The following is an 18,567-nucleotide window of genomic DNA, read 5'->3' on the forward strand; positions in this document are numbered from 1 at the left end:
AAACAAACTACGAATTACAGTTATAGCATATAACATAGCTATCGTATGCTCATATTAAGTATAATATTTTGTGTATTATAGGAGGTGCATGCATAAAAAGTCTTACCACCAATGTTTTGGGGATATTTTTTATATTTTTCTTTTTTGTAGATATATTTACCGCTTCGACACAGTATTTAGATGAAATTATTGGTCTCTCGCAGGGCGTGAGATACACGCGCGATCACGCAGGAGAGTGACTAATTCGATTTTGTCGTGTATAATACAGCCGTGTGTGTACGGGACGATAAGGAAATTTCACGCGATTATACCATTAGAGCTGAGTAAAGTGCACCACGTATAACACTATATAAAGAAATAAAAAAAAAAAAAAATGAGAAAAAATTTTGTTAAGACCGTATAATATGGCGTACACACACATTACACTATACTGACGTGGGAAAGGGTCACCAAACTCTACGTGAACCCGGAACGGCGACAAATCCTTTACGAACGCACACAAAAGACTCGCCAGTCTCACGTTTGTATATGTGTGTGATTTACAGCAGTACACATGAGACTATATTTTTTTCTTCCTGGTGGACGTCACATTGTTTGACCACATTTCCCTGTTCCTGGCCAAAACAAATCCACAATATAAAGACGATAATATAGCCTCTACGCGTACACACGCATATATAGCTTATATATATATATATATATATATATATATATATATACACATTTAAGGGGATCCCATTTGTCTCGAATGCACTTACCTATAAATATACATATCTGTAACAAAGTATTATAATATAATATCCCGTCGTCGATACGGTTATTAACGGCAAACGACCAAAAGAGAAAAAAAATATATTCTACTTTTTTGAAGTTAAAAAAAACAAAATGTTTTCGAAAGAAATAGCGTTTAGTTGTTGTTTCGCTTTCGTTTGATAAAAAATGTACTAGGTTTTTTTTCAACCCTGAACGTTTGACAATAATTTATATTTTTTCATCCGTTTTACCCCGTAATATAATATTAGGTACGCACATACGATATGACGAAATAACTGCAGTTTCACTTTCATCCATAATACGGTTTTGTCGCGCATACAAGAAAAAAAATTGACAGAAATAGTAATATATTGTATTTTACGGTTTATATGTAGTACTGTTATTTTCTTTTCTGTCCCGTTTATTTAGAGGTAAAAACATACACATATGACATATATTATACGTTGTCGTCGTCACCTGCAAATTATAAAAAAAGAATAAAAATCTATATAGTATAGCTATTCCGTTAGATAAGTAACAGGTACATGAAACTTATACTTAATATATATTATATATGTTCATTATTCAGTGTAGTAGATATTTTAGGTAAATTTCAATAAATAATAGTTGATATATACTGTTTTCAACTGATATTATATTTTAATATAATAGAAAAAGCGACTATTGAATTAATTCTTAGTATAATTTTCAATAAGTGGTTCTAAAAATATAAAAGTTTAAAAAATACAAGATTTTAATATTTTTAGTGACACAGTGCTTGAAATTATCGAACCATTAATCCGATAACACATTCAACGGTCACAACCATAGTCGTATTCATACAATTTAACTACTCATATATTATTTATAAGAGACTTCACTGATATTAACAAACGTAATACTCGCACCTCGTCGCAATTTGTCACAGTTTATTGCAATTTGTCGCAATTCGTATCCACATAATTAAATATAAAATTAATTCAGTCGAAAAAATGAGTAGTCAAAAGGGAGAGTTAATTTTAATAGTAAATATGTTTAAATTCAGCTATCACGATCTTCTCCAAAATGATTTCATATGATTCAAATTTATTAAATGAGGAATAAAGCTTATTTTAAGAGAATTTGTAACAACGAATATGTTGTATGGGAATCGTCCAACTTTGACCTAAATCGCGATTCAGATGAAGAAAACAAATTTTAACAACAAATTATTAGTAAAAGACTGAAAAGAAAAACTATCGAAAGTTTGTATGGATGATTTTCCAAATTATTGTGTTCATATTTAAGGGAAAAATCAAAATATTTAATTACAACGCAAGATGTTAAATACATTAAACACAATATACTCCAAACTCGAGCTTGGATTTAAAAGTTCCTGGTAGAAAGATGTGTCAGTGATAGAAATATATGAATAAATATGTTGGTTAAATCTTTTAGCTGATGAAAATAGTTTCATCGTTTTGCTCGTAAATACTGTGTTTAACCGAAAGAGGTGAAACAATTCAAATGACAGAAATGAGAAAAGTATTTTATGCCAACATCTAAAAAAATAAAAAAGACCTGTACCTATAGGGTATAATATTAACTTTAGACCTTATACTTTTTCAAAACAAGCAAACAAACAATAATTGTATTGTATCATGATGATGATTTATTATGGTTTTATAGTCAGAATTGTATGATATTTGTAATTTTATTTTAGTGCTGCATAATCAATGATTAAATTATAAAAATAAAATCACCACAGATATCATTTATATATTTATGAAAGACTCGTTATTTCAAATATGTAGATATAAATATATAATAATAATTAATAATGCTTATAGTAATAAAACTATCAATTTTGCTCTATTTATTAAAGTAAAATTATAATAAGGTTGTTAAACAAATTAAATATTTTGATTAATTACAAACGTCTTACTAAAAGAATCACTTTCTGATTTTAAATGTTTAAAAAAACAATTTACCAAACAACGGTAATCGTTAGCATTAACCAGTAACCGTAATAAAGTATAGAAGTATTAATTATTACACATGAGAAACCAGTATTTTAAGCATTTGCACTATATAGTAGATTTTATTCTTCTGAAATTACATTTTGTTGAACCTTTGAAAACGGGAAAGATAAAAAATCAAAAGAGAAAGCTAGCAACAATAATATACGTATTCTTTTTTAGGTATTTAATTGTGCATATATTTTAACATGACAAAAAAATGCGAGAAAATTATGTACCTATACGTGACTGCATGAGTCATCCGATCCTCGTTTGAAAATACAACAATCAATTTTTCCTAAATTCAATGCTACTATTTATATTTTAGTAGGTATGAACAAAATATATTTTATAACCCCATTATTAGTATAACTTTATGCTGTGTTTATACCGCGAATCAAATCGAATATATATAGCATAGGTCAAAAATGCCACACACCGTCAAATAATATATGTAATACAATTGTATTTAAGATCCAACCGTTACATACTTTATGATAAACGCCGCTTATATTATATTAAAGGCGTACGTGCGGCGTACTAGTTCTTTGAGTTACCTTTGATGTTTGCCGCTCAGTATCATTTTGCTTTTAGACAATAATAGTGGGTATTCCAGAAAATGAACAACTCTCCTATGTCATTTATAGTACAATATGTTATGTAACTATGTAAGTAGATGCATATACTCACATAATCGTATGTCATATACATTTGTTTTTAAGATTATACCAAACGTAATCCACTGCTGCAATAGCTAGTAAACATATAAATGTGATAAATATAATTCAGAGTATTCCGTCTTACTTATATCCTCGAACAATCGTATATTGCCTAGTCGTGAATCGTACCACACTGTGTTTCTTCAAAGAATTATCAAATAAATATCCCAACCAAAACTCCGATATGGTTGTTTGCGCTAAACGCACTCATATAATAATATCACGATAAACAAATGTAGCTGCATGATAATATTACTGTATATTATATTGTCTATACGGCTATATAATTATTTAAATTTACTATTTAACCAACTTTTTATTATGATTTAAAATTAAAAACTAATAACCTTTATTGTTGATGTTTTTTTTTTCAGTTCAATAAAAAAATACATGTACATACGTCATATAACATATTATGTAAGAAGTATTTAAAATATTATTTTGTCCGCAAATGTTCGTTAACTACGGGTGAGTACATTATCCTATAACTCTTAAATTATAATTTATAACGCATGATAGTATTTTAATTACGCAAATGGTTTGGCAGGATTGTATGAGATTAAATCATTATTTATTAGTAATTAGTTGCATCTGTAATGGCTTAAATTAATTTACAAAAGATAAGTTATAATAATGTACTAAAATGTTATTAATTATGTTAAAACATGAAATTATAAAAAAAATATCATTTTTAAAGTTTTTTTATTGAGTTTTTTATACAACTGAATATTTAAAATAAAGATTTTATTATAGGTAATATAATATGACACACAGTGACGTTCTTAGGATTTATTAATGAAAGGGATGGAAACAAATAGCGTATAGTTAACCGCGAGGTATAGTTTGCCCCACCGATAACAGTGGAATTAAAATGTAAATTTAAACTTAAAAATATTATTTTTAATAAAAATAAAATTTGTATTTATAAAAGTATATAAAAAGTTTATGGTTTTGAAATCATCATATCAAATATTCTTTTAATATAAAAATACAATTTTTGAGTTAATTTTTGTTTTATGAATAATAACAGTTTAGTTTGTAGGTATAAAAATTAAAAATTTTAATTCAATTTAAAGTTCCCAATCCGTTTTTCTTACAGTAATTAAAAATATAAAAATCATAATACTTTTACTTTAGTTTAAATGTTGACAAAATTGAATTAATATGAAGAAAAAATAACGATTTTCCGGCGGTTGGCATAACCGTACACTTTAATAAAAGGCCACTGTTCAAATTCGCATACGTTTATACATAAGTTTCTCACAGCTTATCCAAAATCCAATCGTTCAATACCATACACACGTTGTCCACTGATATGTATCATTATATCATTAATGCACACATTTATCTAAAATCACATTATTTTTTAGAACCGTACATCAGCTATTATATTAATCAAAATTACAAAATCACATACAGTGAAATTAAATAATTTAATAGAATATTTAAAAAAACAATATGATGTACATTTATTCAACTTAAAGTATTATCTACTGACTACTATTCATATTTTTTTTCGTTTTATTATATATTGAATTACTTTTAATTAATATGAAAATTATAAGATCTGTTATATTGAATAATTTTACGACAATAATCTGAGTATAAATGTTTAATTTTTAACTATTGATCAAATGAAAGCGATTTTGAAATATCAATCTTTCAAATTTTCCTTTTTAACAATAAAAATATTTGTGCTGTATTGAACAGTCTAAAATATACTGTTATGAATGGCAAGAGTACGGTTTTGAATGACGACTTTTTTTCTCGTGAACCAATTTAACAGTTATCTAACTAATGGGTGGTGTGACAACCTATTCTCTCTTCATTACGGACCAGTATCTGATCCCTTAGTATTATAATAGGTTATCCTCTACCAGTTTTCTGCTTAAACTTTCACTACTATAATTAGCAAATTAGCTATTAGAATAGGTATATGTATATAAATGTATAGCTAAAAGTTAATAATTCAACTTTTAAATATTAGACTTACAAGTCAATAAATTTGTAAATTTTAATACTTTAATTTAATTTTTTTTAGTTATTAAGAATTTAAAAAATGATAAAATCAGAATAAATAGTGACTTTTTTAATAAAGAAATAATTTTTAAAGATTTTAATTTGAATAAAAGTTAAATATTTATATTTTTTTTGTCGCAAATCTCAATAGATAGGTACTTCTATATTAGTATTCACAGGACTATAATATTATCGTTTATTTCTTGTAGTATGTTATACTATTGCACAGTCACGCCAATAATAATTTAAAATTGAAAATATCTACTTTAATTGTTATCTAATATCTATCATTCATCAACTGTCTTGGCTATCTTACAGTGCATGTTTTTTTTTAAAGCTTTCAGAATTATTAATTTTTATCAAAAAAATAAATGTATTCATTATTACTTATAATTTCCATGTATATATAATATTATGTATAGCTTGTAGACAGCCCATGTTTATCAATTTTGTATAGGAACTTCTTTAATAATTATTCTTTGTATTATAATATTATTATCAATAAATTAGAACTTATAATAGGTTAAATATTATTTTTTCAATATAATATGTTATACAAAAATGATGTAATACAAGTTTAACATGATTATCTATTATAATTTTACAATTTTCGTTTTTTTTTCTCATTTTTTGTTGTTAATTAATAATTTGTTTATTTCAGATGTATCGATATACCATTTATTTTAATTTGACTAATTTTAGTTATTCTTTTAATCAATAAAAAAGAACATTACTATGAAGATAAACTGCATCACATGGGCGATGAGTGCAATTTATACTCGATAAAATATATTATAAACTATTTATTTTGAACCAAGATTAGATTTTCAAATTGTTTTCTATAAAATATTTTTTTCTTGTTCATTTTAAGTAATTTTTCTTAATTGGAGTTTTCAATGGTGCCTGGATCATAATATAAAAAGCTAGATATATAATTTTACTATACACATGTATAAATTAGGTACATATTATACAAGAAGCAAATTAATGGTGAACTATAATTATTATACTATTACTATATGTCTATAACATTTATATATTTCAGAAATGTAAGAAAAAAGTCCAAATAAAAAATCGCTAAAAAAATATAGCTATAGTATAAACAAAAAATTCTCATAATAAATAATTATTTAATTAATTAAGCTAAATTTATTATTATATTATGTAATATAACTTATAAGTATAGTTGAAATCTGCGTAAATGCAAAATATTTATCATATCATGTAAACTGTCACGTAGATTAACATGAATTTACTTATTGGTTTAAGTGTTTAAACTATAGTTAAATAAAAACATTAAAGGTAGTTGACTAGTTAAAAACAATTTAAAACCTAGGTAGTAGGTACTATATAAGAAATATTTATATTGTTAATATATTAACAATTAATATAATTTAATTGGTATCTTAGAATCTACGATCTTATTATTTCTTTTTTAAATATCGTATCTATTATGGTATTTTAATTATTTGAAATATTATTTTATATTATATAATTATACCATTACTTTTCTCTATTATCTTTATTTTTTTTTAATAACATAAAAACTATTATTTTATACTTTTACAGCTAAAACATTCAAAAATAATTATAAATTTTTAAAATATTTACAAAACGTATTATATGCATATTGTTTATCGTTTATATTTATTATTTTTTAGATACCTTCTATATTATAACAACTTAAAAAAATAATCAAATCGGTCTAGGTTAAAAGATAATTCAGAACACATGATATAAAACTTCACTTGGAAGTTTCCGTCATCCTAAAAAACAAGTATAAAATCCTTAACAATAATTTCAATAATGACCAGCTATATAAATAATGTATCAGACAAATACAGCGCATTTATATTATATTTTTGTGTATATGCGTAATAACATTGTAATCCTTATTATATTATATTATTAAAATAGTATACGCTATGTTGGTGGTATTAATTATCGAAATATTTAATATACTTAACACATATTTTATTTGTATAGTATTATGACTGCTAGCTGATTGCATCGGCGGCAATACACTCGGCTCGACGCTACATTGTTTTTGCAGCTGATCGCCGACGGAGCTGTGAAAGCAGCTGCCATTACTATATTATTTTATTATAACACATTACTTATCATTGCCGTCGCTATAAACACGCTATTTATATACATATAGGTATATTATAATATATATATAATATGTTCATCGCCCATCGGAGTAAAATAACGCTGAAGTAATGAACATATTATGTATTTATGTACGTATGTGCCTATGTTGTTGTATTAGACACATTATACTATTGGCCGCGAGTGGTATACAGTAGTAATTCTATAAGTTAAATCCAAAGTATATCACGATGCAGGAGGTGGTGGCACGACGTGAGGGCGTCAACCAAAGATGAAAACGCATACATACATTACAACAGGTACATTATAGGTCCACGTTTAATCAATACACTAGTAGGTATATACTATATATAATCGAATTCCGCTGTGTGCACGGGTGATAGGTTATACGCATGTATAATATTCTATTCAATTATAAAAACAGGCATCCTAAACACCGGTAGCAACGAGCACGTGACCGTAATATATAATATACAGACGCGAGAGAAGTCGACCGTGGTGATGAGGAAGAGCGAACTCGAGAGGGGGTGGGAGGTATAAATCACGCAACGGATATATGTATATAGGTGTACCTTGCCGTATGCTTATATTAAATCTAATTAAGGCGCTCGCGATGTGTACAGGTATAATAGGTATGTACAGGAACAACTGCTGCTCCTGCATCAGCTACCGCGTTCGGCTCGAGGACATAATACATTTTATACCTATTGGTGTATGTACATACAGAATATATATACTTCATGATAGCTAACTTGTATATAAATGACGGCGGTGGTCTATTTACCTCTGTGTAGGTAGTATAATACTTTATTATAGAAGTTAATAAACGCACGCGTGCGTCGCTCACTGCCGGTCGGTATACACATATTGGTACTTACGTCGTCGCCACCTGCTCCGGTTCGTTTTTTTTTTCCCATTCGCGAACATCTGTTTCGTGTGATATTACATATTACCCTTAACTCATAATATATATACGATGATTATATTAAATTATACAGATTGGAAAATAATATCACAAATTTTTCATATTTAAGGCATTTTATTGCATGCATATATTATATTCAATCCACCAAGTATTTATTAGGTGTGCATAAAATAATATATTATATATTAAATGTATGTGATATGTGTATAATTGCAATACAAATAATAATATTTATTTATTTATACATTTAGGTATATTTTATAATACAAATAGTACATGAGTTTATTTTCTAAACATCTTTGGTAAAAACAGTTGTAAAACAAAATGTCATAGTAATAAACAAAATATATTATTGCGTTATCGGCTAATATAATATAATATGAAAAAAAAAAGTCAAAATAATCATTTAAATACCTCGGTAGATTATAATCTACAAGGATTTACATTTAAAATTATCTGTAATGCGTGGTAAAATAATAACAAAAAAATAAATATTTTTTATCTTTGTAAGTGTAAACATATAATAATAATATATTAATAAGTATACCTAATATCTATGGTATAATAATATATACAACAAGATGATATGGATCTATTATCTACATAAAATATATTAAAATATGCAATTGTCATTTCAAAAATACGTGTTAGATTCACGACATGATGGAGTAGGCATGTATAAAATTTATCTAGGCGAAGAATCGATGGGCGATATAATAGTAATAATAATAAATCTTTATTTTTGAGTAGGTATATATTTATATAAACCGCGTTATACGACGGACTTCGACAATAGTTTGTGATGTACCGAACATTTATAATAATTAATATTGCATCGATTCTTTACAGCCGTGTATAATGTCAATAAAAATAATAATAATAATAATAAAATAGTCTTTCACCTTCTTCAAACGTCACATACGCACTTGAGATCAAAATAATCGAGGAGTTAGAAAACAAACAATATAATTGTATATTGAATACACGCAGATTTACTGCAAGTTCAATATAGAGTTGATAGAAAAGTCTGTGATCATTTTGGGCCTGCGTACGTTGCCGGCGGCGTCGCGTTGTTGTTGTTGATGTAAAACAGTCGTGTCCAGGCACATAGAATTCCTATTACTCCGATGACTGGACAACGTCCTGGATTGACAGAAACCTTTTCCGCATACCGGACACCTGAATGGTTTTTCCTTGACGTGTATGTACCTGCAAAAATGGATACATTTATGATTTATCTGTGTTATTAACAAACAATAACATGGCAGCGTTCTACCAAATGAAGGATAAAAAGAAACTACCCATGTTAAAAATCAGTCACTCAGAGTTAATATTTTGATTTTATATCGATATAAAGTCACAGAAATATCTAGTCGTTTTATGAATAAAATAGGTTGAACGGTCGAAGCGAATAAAAAAAATTTTTTTTAATCAAATTTCACTAAATTTTGACTGCGGCAGTTTCAAACGCATACATTATACGAGTTTAGGCATACTAAACATTGGTAATCTGGTTATGTTAGGTCGGGTCATCGTTGATTATAAACGCGATATAATAGTAAGTATATCCAGGGTTTATGGCGTTGGTCTTACAACCATGTATCGTTTTCTAGCTCTAGGAGCTAATTACGAGCCATAGAGGTTCAAAATCATCGAGACAATTCCTGGTCGTTATATGAACCACCCAGCACCGGACCTAGGCCCGTATACTTTTCTGATTGCGGTCGGTTTTCACCTTAGGGTCCTTCCTCCCTCCAAGGTAGGGTGATTTGTTACTATGCTAGCGTTTATTCCACAGCCACTACGTTTCAGCCGAGGTAGGCTCTTAAACCTCGAGGGGCATCAGGTTTTAGACTGCTGCCAGTCCTAGGCCTGATGGAGCTCCCCTCTCCCGTAGTACCGATTAAGTTTAAAGTTGACATCGGTCGATCAACTCGAGGCAAGCCTCTTCCACTGTTTTAGATTTCTAATCCGGCTAGTGGTGGGCCTAATATAACCGCGGTACAATAGGTGGTTACATATATTACATATTATTGTTTACTGTTTGTATACCTGTGATCTCTCAAGTGGTCCTGTCTGCGGAACGCCTTGCCGCACACGTCGCACGGGTAAGGCCGCTCGTCTGTGTGCGTGCGCTCGTGTATGAGCAGGTTGTACGACTTGCTGAACTCGCGCTGACAGTACGTGCAGATGTACCGTTTCTTCGGCCGGGAAGACGTAGAGGACTGAGACGTCGTAGTCGGCGTTGACGGCTGCGATCTCGCCGTGCTGACTGTCACCGGCTTCCGGCCGACCGATGGAACGGTGCCGCAGATCGCCGGCACGGCAGACGGACGGTAAGTGGCGACTGCGCCACGGCCCCTTGCAGAACGCGCGGCCGCGGCCCTGTTCATGTGGTAATAGTTGACCAACACGTTGCGCCACTGATCGGAGTCCCGCCAGAACGTGGCCGGATTCAGCCATGCGGTGAGCGCGGCCGCGCTGGCCACTGCAGACGCGGCCATCGGCCTGCCGCCGTTGATGCAGACGCGGCGCGAGTGATCGTCGGCCGACAGCGACATTTGTGACGGTGGCGGCGGCGTGTCCGGCCGCTCTACGTCCACTATCGCCTCCTCGTCTGTACTGTTTGTGTCGTCCGATTTGCCGCAGCTGCCGTACGATCGCGACGACGAAACGACGCTGCCGTACTGCTGCCTGGACACTAAATTCATCTCCCACTGTCCCGGATATAGGTCGAGCACAGCGACGCAGCGATCTGGTAAAAAAACGACACAACTATGATTAATTTTATTTATTTAAAGGACGTGTTGCTCAAGTTTAACAACAACAATTTAACAACAACAGCATTAACGACAGTTTGCAGAGAAAAACCCAAATCATAATTGACTATATACATATTACATATATATATATATATATATATATATATATATATAGGTACTAAAACAAATAATTATATTGTACAATTTATAATGATATAATTACAAACTAAAAAAAAAGTGAGGTGCTCAATAGTCATTAACCAAACGCATCATCATGCGATCAATCGGATGACGGCTGGTTCCTCCCATAATTAGTATTAAACATTTTAGAACGATGCATTTGCAGTACGAGTATTACATGTGTTGTCGAATTAGGGATACTTTAAAGTTTTTTTTATAGAGAAAGAAGCACTCTATAAAATAAACTTTAAAGTATACGAAATAATGAGTAGCGCATTGACTTTAGAAAAATAACGATGAGAAAACGAACAATTCTTTCATTATAATTTTGTTGTTATTATATTTTTATCTTAGTAGTGTGGGATCACCAATGCGTGTGTAGACAAATTATCTTCGATATTATATTACCTATATAAGTCGGTACGGATGCGCATAATATGCAAAATACAAGCCCGTTGTAAACCGATATTTTTATACTAATAGTCAAATTTTGATGATGGACATAACGCACACAATAAGTAAGGTTTTCCGAATTTATTAGACACGGATCGTTTTATATTATTCCATATGGCTTATATTATGATATATACTATAAACGAATATTTGACGATATATATTTTTTTTTAAGAATATAAAAGATTTCGATGTAAATAATAGAAGTAGACCACTGCACTGTTCGGGTTATGATAAACAAGTCGCATTTCTTGTATAACATTATAAAATATTATACATTGCAACGTACGGTCACAGTTCTATTATTTTATGTCAGAATGAGGAAACAGCGATTTTTTTGATTTTTTTCCCTTCATAAAAAGTGTCAAGATGTTGAGCGTAAAAACGAAAAAAAAAATTGTTTATAGGTACCGAGGATCTCGGTCGAACTCGTTGACAGCCATTATTATATACAATGTAATATATATATGTAATCCTTTTCACGTCAGTACAATAGGACCGTATTAAGTATAAATCACTATGAACTCTTTTCATCGTTCACTATAGAGCGTATAGGTACCTAATGATATATAATATATACACCCAAACGTCTATTATATATGTATATACATTTATAAATATTATGTGTGTGTACGGTAGACTCAATAATTCGAAATTCAGTGGAAAATTCAGTATAATAGGCGTACAATATGCACTGAACCTATACAAAATTGTATGGGTATATTATTATTTATGTAAACCTCACTTTTACGTCGAACGGATCATAATCAATCACGATTAAATGTTATCATTAATACTGTCAATTATTTGAAATTTCGATAATGTCATTTAAAAAGGTCGAACGACAGCGAAAATACGTGCAGGTAGTCGCTTACATGTGTGGTATATTGACACCCATAAGTCAACCTATTTATATCTAACCATAAATATGTACCTACGAAAAAAAATAAAATATTGTTCCCTTTTTTCGCTCGAATGAATAACCATAGACATCTATATCACGTTTCCACCAATTCCTACGACAATAATAGGTACTATTACGTTATTATATTCTTGTTGCAAAAATCAGAATAACAAATAATAACACTGCACATCTCCTAAAACATTAAAGTGCATAACTATAATTCACGAGTGCAATAAAATTTACAAAATCACATATTATATTATATATCTCATTAGGGTACAGTGCGCGATGTTTTTATAATATATTATTATTAGTATATTATAATATTTACCTATTGTGTTCTATGTATACGTGTGGGCGTATGTGCAATGAGTATTGTGTGGTATGCTTAATCGGTGAGCGCGCGAATTCAAAACTCGGCGGCACTGTATGACAACGTACTTTTATTTTCTATAAAAATATCAACCGCAACCGAAATATTATTATGATATCATGTCGTCTGTACTATTATTATTTGTCGTCGTTCCGACCGTGTGCGGATGGCGTACGTGTTGATGACCCGTCCGGTGCACGCTGCAACTGGAGCAACGGTGGCGGCGGCGGTGGCGGCACGAATACGTCGACGACAACGTCGGTGGCGTCGGTGGCGGCGGCGGAACGTTTGAGGGAGCTGACGGCGCGCGGGGCACTGATGCGGCGGCGGCGGCAGTGGCGCGCGAGAGCAGCTGCCGCCGCCGCGCGCCGCGTGTGTTGCGCGCCCGGACCACTCCCTGCCGCGCGGTAGGCGGCGACACCCGTCCGCGCCCGCAACCAGCCATTGGTGCGACGCGCGGCCGGTTTAACGTTTTACCGCCGCAGCTCCTACTACGATCGTCATCAAATCCTGGCCACCGCCGCCGCCGCTGACGATCCTGCGGGGTCACGCTCGCCGGTGTATAATATTAGGTATGTACCGTTGCTGCTGCTGCTTCTGCCGCTGCCGTCGCTTCTGCTGCTGCTGCCGCCGCCACCGCCGCTGTAAGATTTTCTGTGCGTACATACGATACCACCGCACTCGCGCTCAATCCCTCTAAATCTTTCACTCGGTGTCAACGGCCAAATCGATGATCGCGGCTGTTAAAATAGAAGTGGGCTCGATTTACTGTTTTCCGCATATTGTTATAATGCTCGTCTGCGTACAAATTAATACTAATAATATTAAAGTATCACAGTAATATTGACAAATAGGTATAATTTATTTAAGTGTTTGCATTTGTGCATCCGATGTCTGGTTCTAGACTAATCGTTTTCGAAACGGCTTAACCGATTTTTATGGGACTTTCACGGGCTACATGTAGACGATTTACCACAAAAACATCGTGTAAATAACATGCTATATGTTTCATCCGAGAATTTGAGGGTGATACACGAATGCATTTTGTTTTAAAGTACAAAAATTCAATTTTTTATTTATTTTCTGTTGCCGCATGAGGATACACAAAAGAAAAAAAAACCAATGGTTATTGTTACCTATTTTATTCAATTTACTTGCCACAACCAACATTTTCCCTTTAAAAATATCATTCTAATCGTTAATTATTCTTAAATTTAAAATCTATAGAAACCACTGAAGATGGGCTCACATGGTACATACTATACAGTCACTATATTTACCGTTATTAACTATTATTATATACGAATAAATAACATTACATCATCGTCGTTCATTTAATAATATTATGCACGAAGCATAATATTCATCATAGTAGTTGAATAATCACATTTGCAAAATTTTTCTGCTTATTCTTGTAAGTTTAATATAGAATTCAGAACGTTGATGTGGTTAGTAATAGTGAAAAAAACGTCATACGAAAATTAATGAAACATTTTAAACTCTGATAATCTAAGTATATTGCATGCTACTATATTTTGTTAACAGCGTAGTTTTATTTTCCACCCATATTACAATTACTCGTAATTTGAATTCATATTAATAATCTATAACTTAATATTCATACTTTTTTATGCGCGGTAAAGTGTATATGTTTATCGTGCAACATTTACACAACATTTCAAACACAAAATACGCATATATCTGATGACATAAATGTTAAAAAATAAAATCCAAATAATATACTTATGTGAACCTACATTATATCAGTAGTATAGTGAATACATTGTATTCTAAGTGGTAAACCGATCTGAACGTTTTATTTAGTAAAACAGCAGTGCGCGTTAGGATATGGTTTTTAATTTGATCGTATTCGTTTTATATTAAACGGATGAAAAATATTTTAGCTATTTCTTAACTCTGTAACGAATAGTCACTACAGAGATTAACTATAATAAACAAATTAAAATATTAATTCGTTGATGTGAAAGGGTCATATTTGCATACCGGTATGCTGATGGCCATTAGCGAGTTGATTATAATCTGAAGAATATATAGTTGCTACTGTTAAACGTAGACGCTATTATAAATGGTCATCGGAAAGTGTAACTCGGTGTTCAGATTTAATAATTTTCATGTGAAAAAATTCTATTTCATACAAATAAATTATTGCCGATTATCAAGTTATATTGCCACTAGCATTTGATAAAATTGACTAAAAAGAAAATCTACTGCAAGATCGATTTTTAAATCGTTCGCGATTGAGTGTTTGGCTGTCATTAATGTAGGTTGTATAATGCATTAAATCTTATGAGTGGCTGGAAATCACTTTAAATACGTTCGATAAATCAAAACAGTTATGAACATCTTCAAATTCTCCAAAAAACCTAAGTATTTTAATATATATATATACTATATAGTTGTACAGTAATTAATATAAATAATGTCTACAACTTATCTATTTATATATAACTTACTTAATAATTATAATATATCGTTTAAAAATATAAACATGATATTATACGTAGTAAATACCCGTTAATCAAATCACATATTTTTCATTTGAATAAAAACAATATTATAATAACCAACTATACATTAATAATAGCTGTATACAGTAAAATATAATGCATTTTACATCAATTTATTAATTATTTAATATTATACAAGCAAAACGTTGTGTTCTTTAAATTATCTCAATGACAATCATATAGAGTAATACGTCAATTGTTTTTACTACACAAACCTACTGAATAATTTTTATAGATAGTATATATATCTATATTGAATAATACGTATTTATAGCTACTACATACCGTAACAATAACGTATAATATAACATATATTTATCTGTGTACAAAATGATATTAACAATAATTCAAAACTTTAATTTGATATAAATTAAGTACCTACATTATATTAATGTAAAGATAATTATTAGAACCCATGAATAAGAATCTAAAACAATATATACTATATTATATAATGTCGTAGCATCTTACTTAAATTAAACCAACGATGAGATAAAACTAATTTATACAAAAATCTCTCATAATGACAAGTTGCTGTTGTATTGTATAGATATAATATGAATATTTGTAGCTGTTGTAATTGTAATTTCACTATTAAATATCGAAAAGAAGCTGTCAGTTATTCTTATCTAATTACTTTGTCATTTAATTAAATTATAAAATATATATCAATGAATATTAATATTTCTTATTAGTTATTACAATAAATTATGCAACAGTATTTAGTAGTATATAAGCTATTAATATATTATTTTTTTTTATTTCACCAAAGAATTATACTTATTTCATAATAATGAATAATAATCGAAATCTATCGATTGAATGTGAAAATTATTAATTTGAGTAAATCACACTGTTTTCTTTAACCTAACATTCACACATATTATAAATTATATAGCATGAGTACATCATTATATTTTTATAATCTCTGATAAGTTTTGTTATAAAATATTTTAACTTAACGAAAATAAATTTCAACAAATGAAGTAATAATCTTAAATATTAAAAATTACTATGTCTTGTATAATATCTTGTATACTGATAATAATAGGTAATACTAACACATATGTATTTTACATGTTTAATATATATATATAACACATTTATTTTAGAAAATTTAAAAATATCATTTCGCAGTACCTTATAAATTATAATACCTATTAGTTATTAATGTTATTACCTATAATATTGGTACATAAACATAATAATTTGTGTTTATCATTTTATGAACTTTTGAACATTTATATTTTATTTTATTCAATAATAAATAAGAACTTGATATAAAATTATATCTTGATCTTAAACTTTGTTTCAATTATTCACATTTTTGTCAAGCGTTTCTCATCATTCTAAATAGTGTATGCACCATACACAAAACATTAGTTGAGTAACGCTATAATAATACATTAAAACACGTATAACATTAAGACAAAAATACACATTATACATCTATTATGAATTACGATGTTCACACTACATGTACCTAAATACTAAAAAACCTACGCTGTGCGAGGTAGAGTTGAAATATTAGCGCAATTTAGAGCGGTAATTATGATGAATGCGATGTCCGCCTATATAACAATACAGCTTAATTTATACACCTAGGTCGTATGCGCACTGTGTACAAAATTATATAACTGGACCCATTGGCTATTGCGCGTGTTTCATGTTTTAAATTTGCTCAAAAGTAAAAAAAAAAAAATAATGGCAATATAATAGCAATTATAAGTGGTGTGTACACTCGTATTCTACGATGTAACTACAGGTAAATTGCAGGTAAGTATTTACGAAACCGGAAGAGAAAGCAATAATAATAACGAATTTAAATCAATGATAAATACAATTATAGTGAATATCCGATATTTCTATGACGTAGGCAGATAAACCACATGAGGTGAATGGGATAACCGAGCGGACTATAGAGCCTTTACTGTCAATATCGATTTATTCATCTGTACCGTCGTAGCACAAGGACATAATAGCATAATGTAAATGACTTAGATCTCAACGTCTGGATAAAATTACCGTCTAAAAACATTCAAAAATCTTCTTTACAGAGCAACTGTCAATATCGCATCACGTGTGGCTAGTGTACTGTACATCGTGATATTCTTCATGGACGCGTTTATTACTTAATGTTTAATAAACATAATTTAAATTGGCAATAGGTTTCTACTACTTCAACTCGTAACTCGTATTATGTGATATGTGCCCTACATTTTAGTCAATATATATAATACACTTGTCCGATACGTGTAAATCAGAGAACTACGTATGATAATTTAATGTGTGTTTTTCTTTTTAATAATATTATATTTTTGTGAATATATACATTTATTATAATATAGAATTACGATTTCTCTAGAACAGCAGGAGTCTGGAAAATATTATTTAAAATGAAGAATGAACAAAGCGCGTATTATATATATATATATATATTATTTGTTCTCCTTGGCATACCATATAATATTTATCCTTTTCAACCTAGGTATAATCACATTAGGTCGATATATTTTTCATCACTATTTCGTGGACATCACAATATATTATAATATGATGTATCGCAGTAAACAATTTGTTTTTTTTTTTTTTTTTTGAATTTTCACTACAACTAACTTAAATATAATATTTTAGTCTTTAGATACGCTGCACCCATATTATATACTCAGTCATTATAATATTATTGTCCCGCGCAGCACAAGCGGCCACATCATATTATATTATTATTACTGTTGTTATTATTCTACTATTATAGTATTGTCTTACTATACACTCGGAACAATTTCGTCGCCGCATCCAAATCATGACTTTTGATGCGTTACTATGTAATATTTTATCTTTC

The 18,567-nt window shown here is 30.1% G+C and overlaps 1 protein-coding gene and 1 long non-coding RNA gene across 2 annotated transcripts; both read right to left on the bottom strand.

The window, feature by feature from the left end:
* Positions 1–274: 274 nt before the first annotated feature.
* LOC112593799 lies at positions 275–1,208 on the bottom strand. The gene is made up of 3 exons (XR_003114613.1): positions 1,031–1,208; positions 420–608; positions 275–345 (listed from the first exon to the last, which is right to left on the bottom strand). It is a non-coding gene; the product is annotated as an uncharacterized LOC112593799 (long non-coding RNA).
* A 7,889-nt stretch (positions 1,209–9,097) lies between these two features.
* LOC112593610 (zinc finger protein 574-like) lies at positions 9,098–13,503 on the bottom strand. Its single transcript, XM_025338093.1, has 3 exons — positions 13,156–13,503; positions 10,578–11,280; positions 9,098–9,734 (listed from the first exon to the last, which is right to left on the bottom strand). The coding sequence occupies exons 2-3, from the start codon at positions 11,234–11,236 to the stop codon at positions 9,518–9,520; spliced, it is 876 nt and encodes a 291-aa protein (XP_025193878.1). The 5' UTR covers positions 11,237–11,280; positions 13,156–13,503; the 3' UTR covers positions 9,098–9,517.
* Between the last annotated feature and the right edge of the window lie 5,064 nt (positions 13,504–18,567).

This window comes from Melanaphis sacchari, unplaced genomic scaffold (genome assembly GCF_002803265.2).
Source record: "Melanaphis sacchari strain LSU unplaced genomic scaffold, SCAv2.0 Contig20_pilon_pilon, whole genome shotgun sequence".
NCBI classification, from domain to species: domain Eukaryota; kingdom Metazoa; phylum Arthropoda; class Insecta; order Hemiptera; family Aphididae; genus Melanaphis; species Melanaphis sacchari.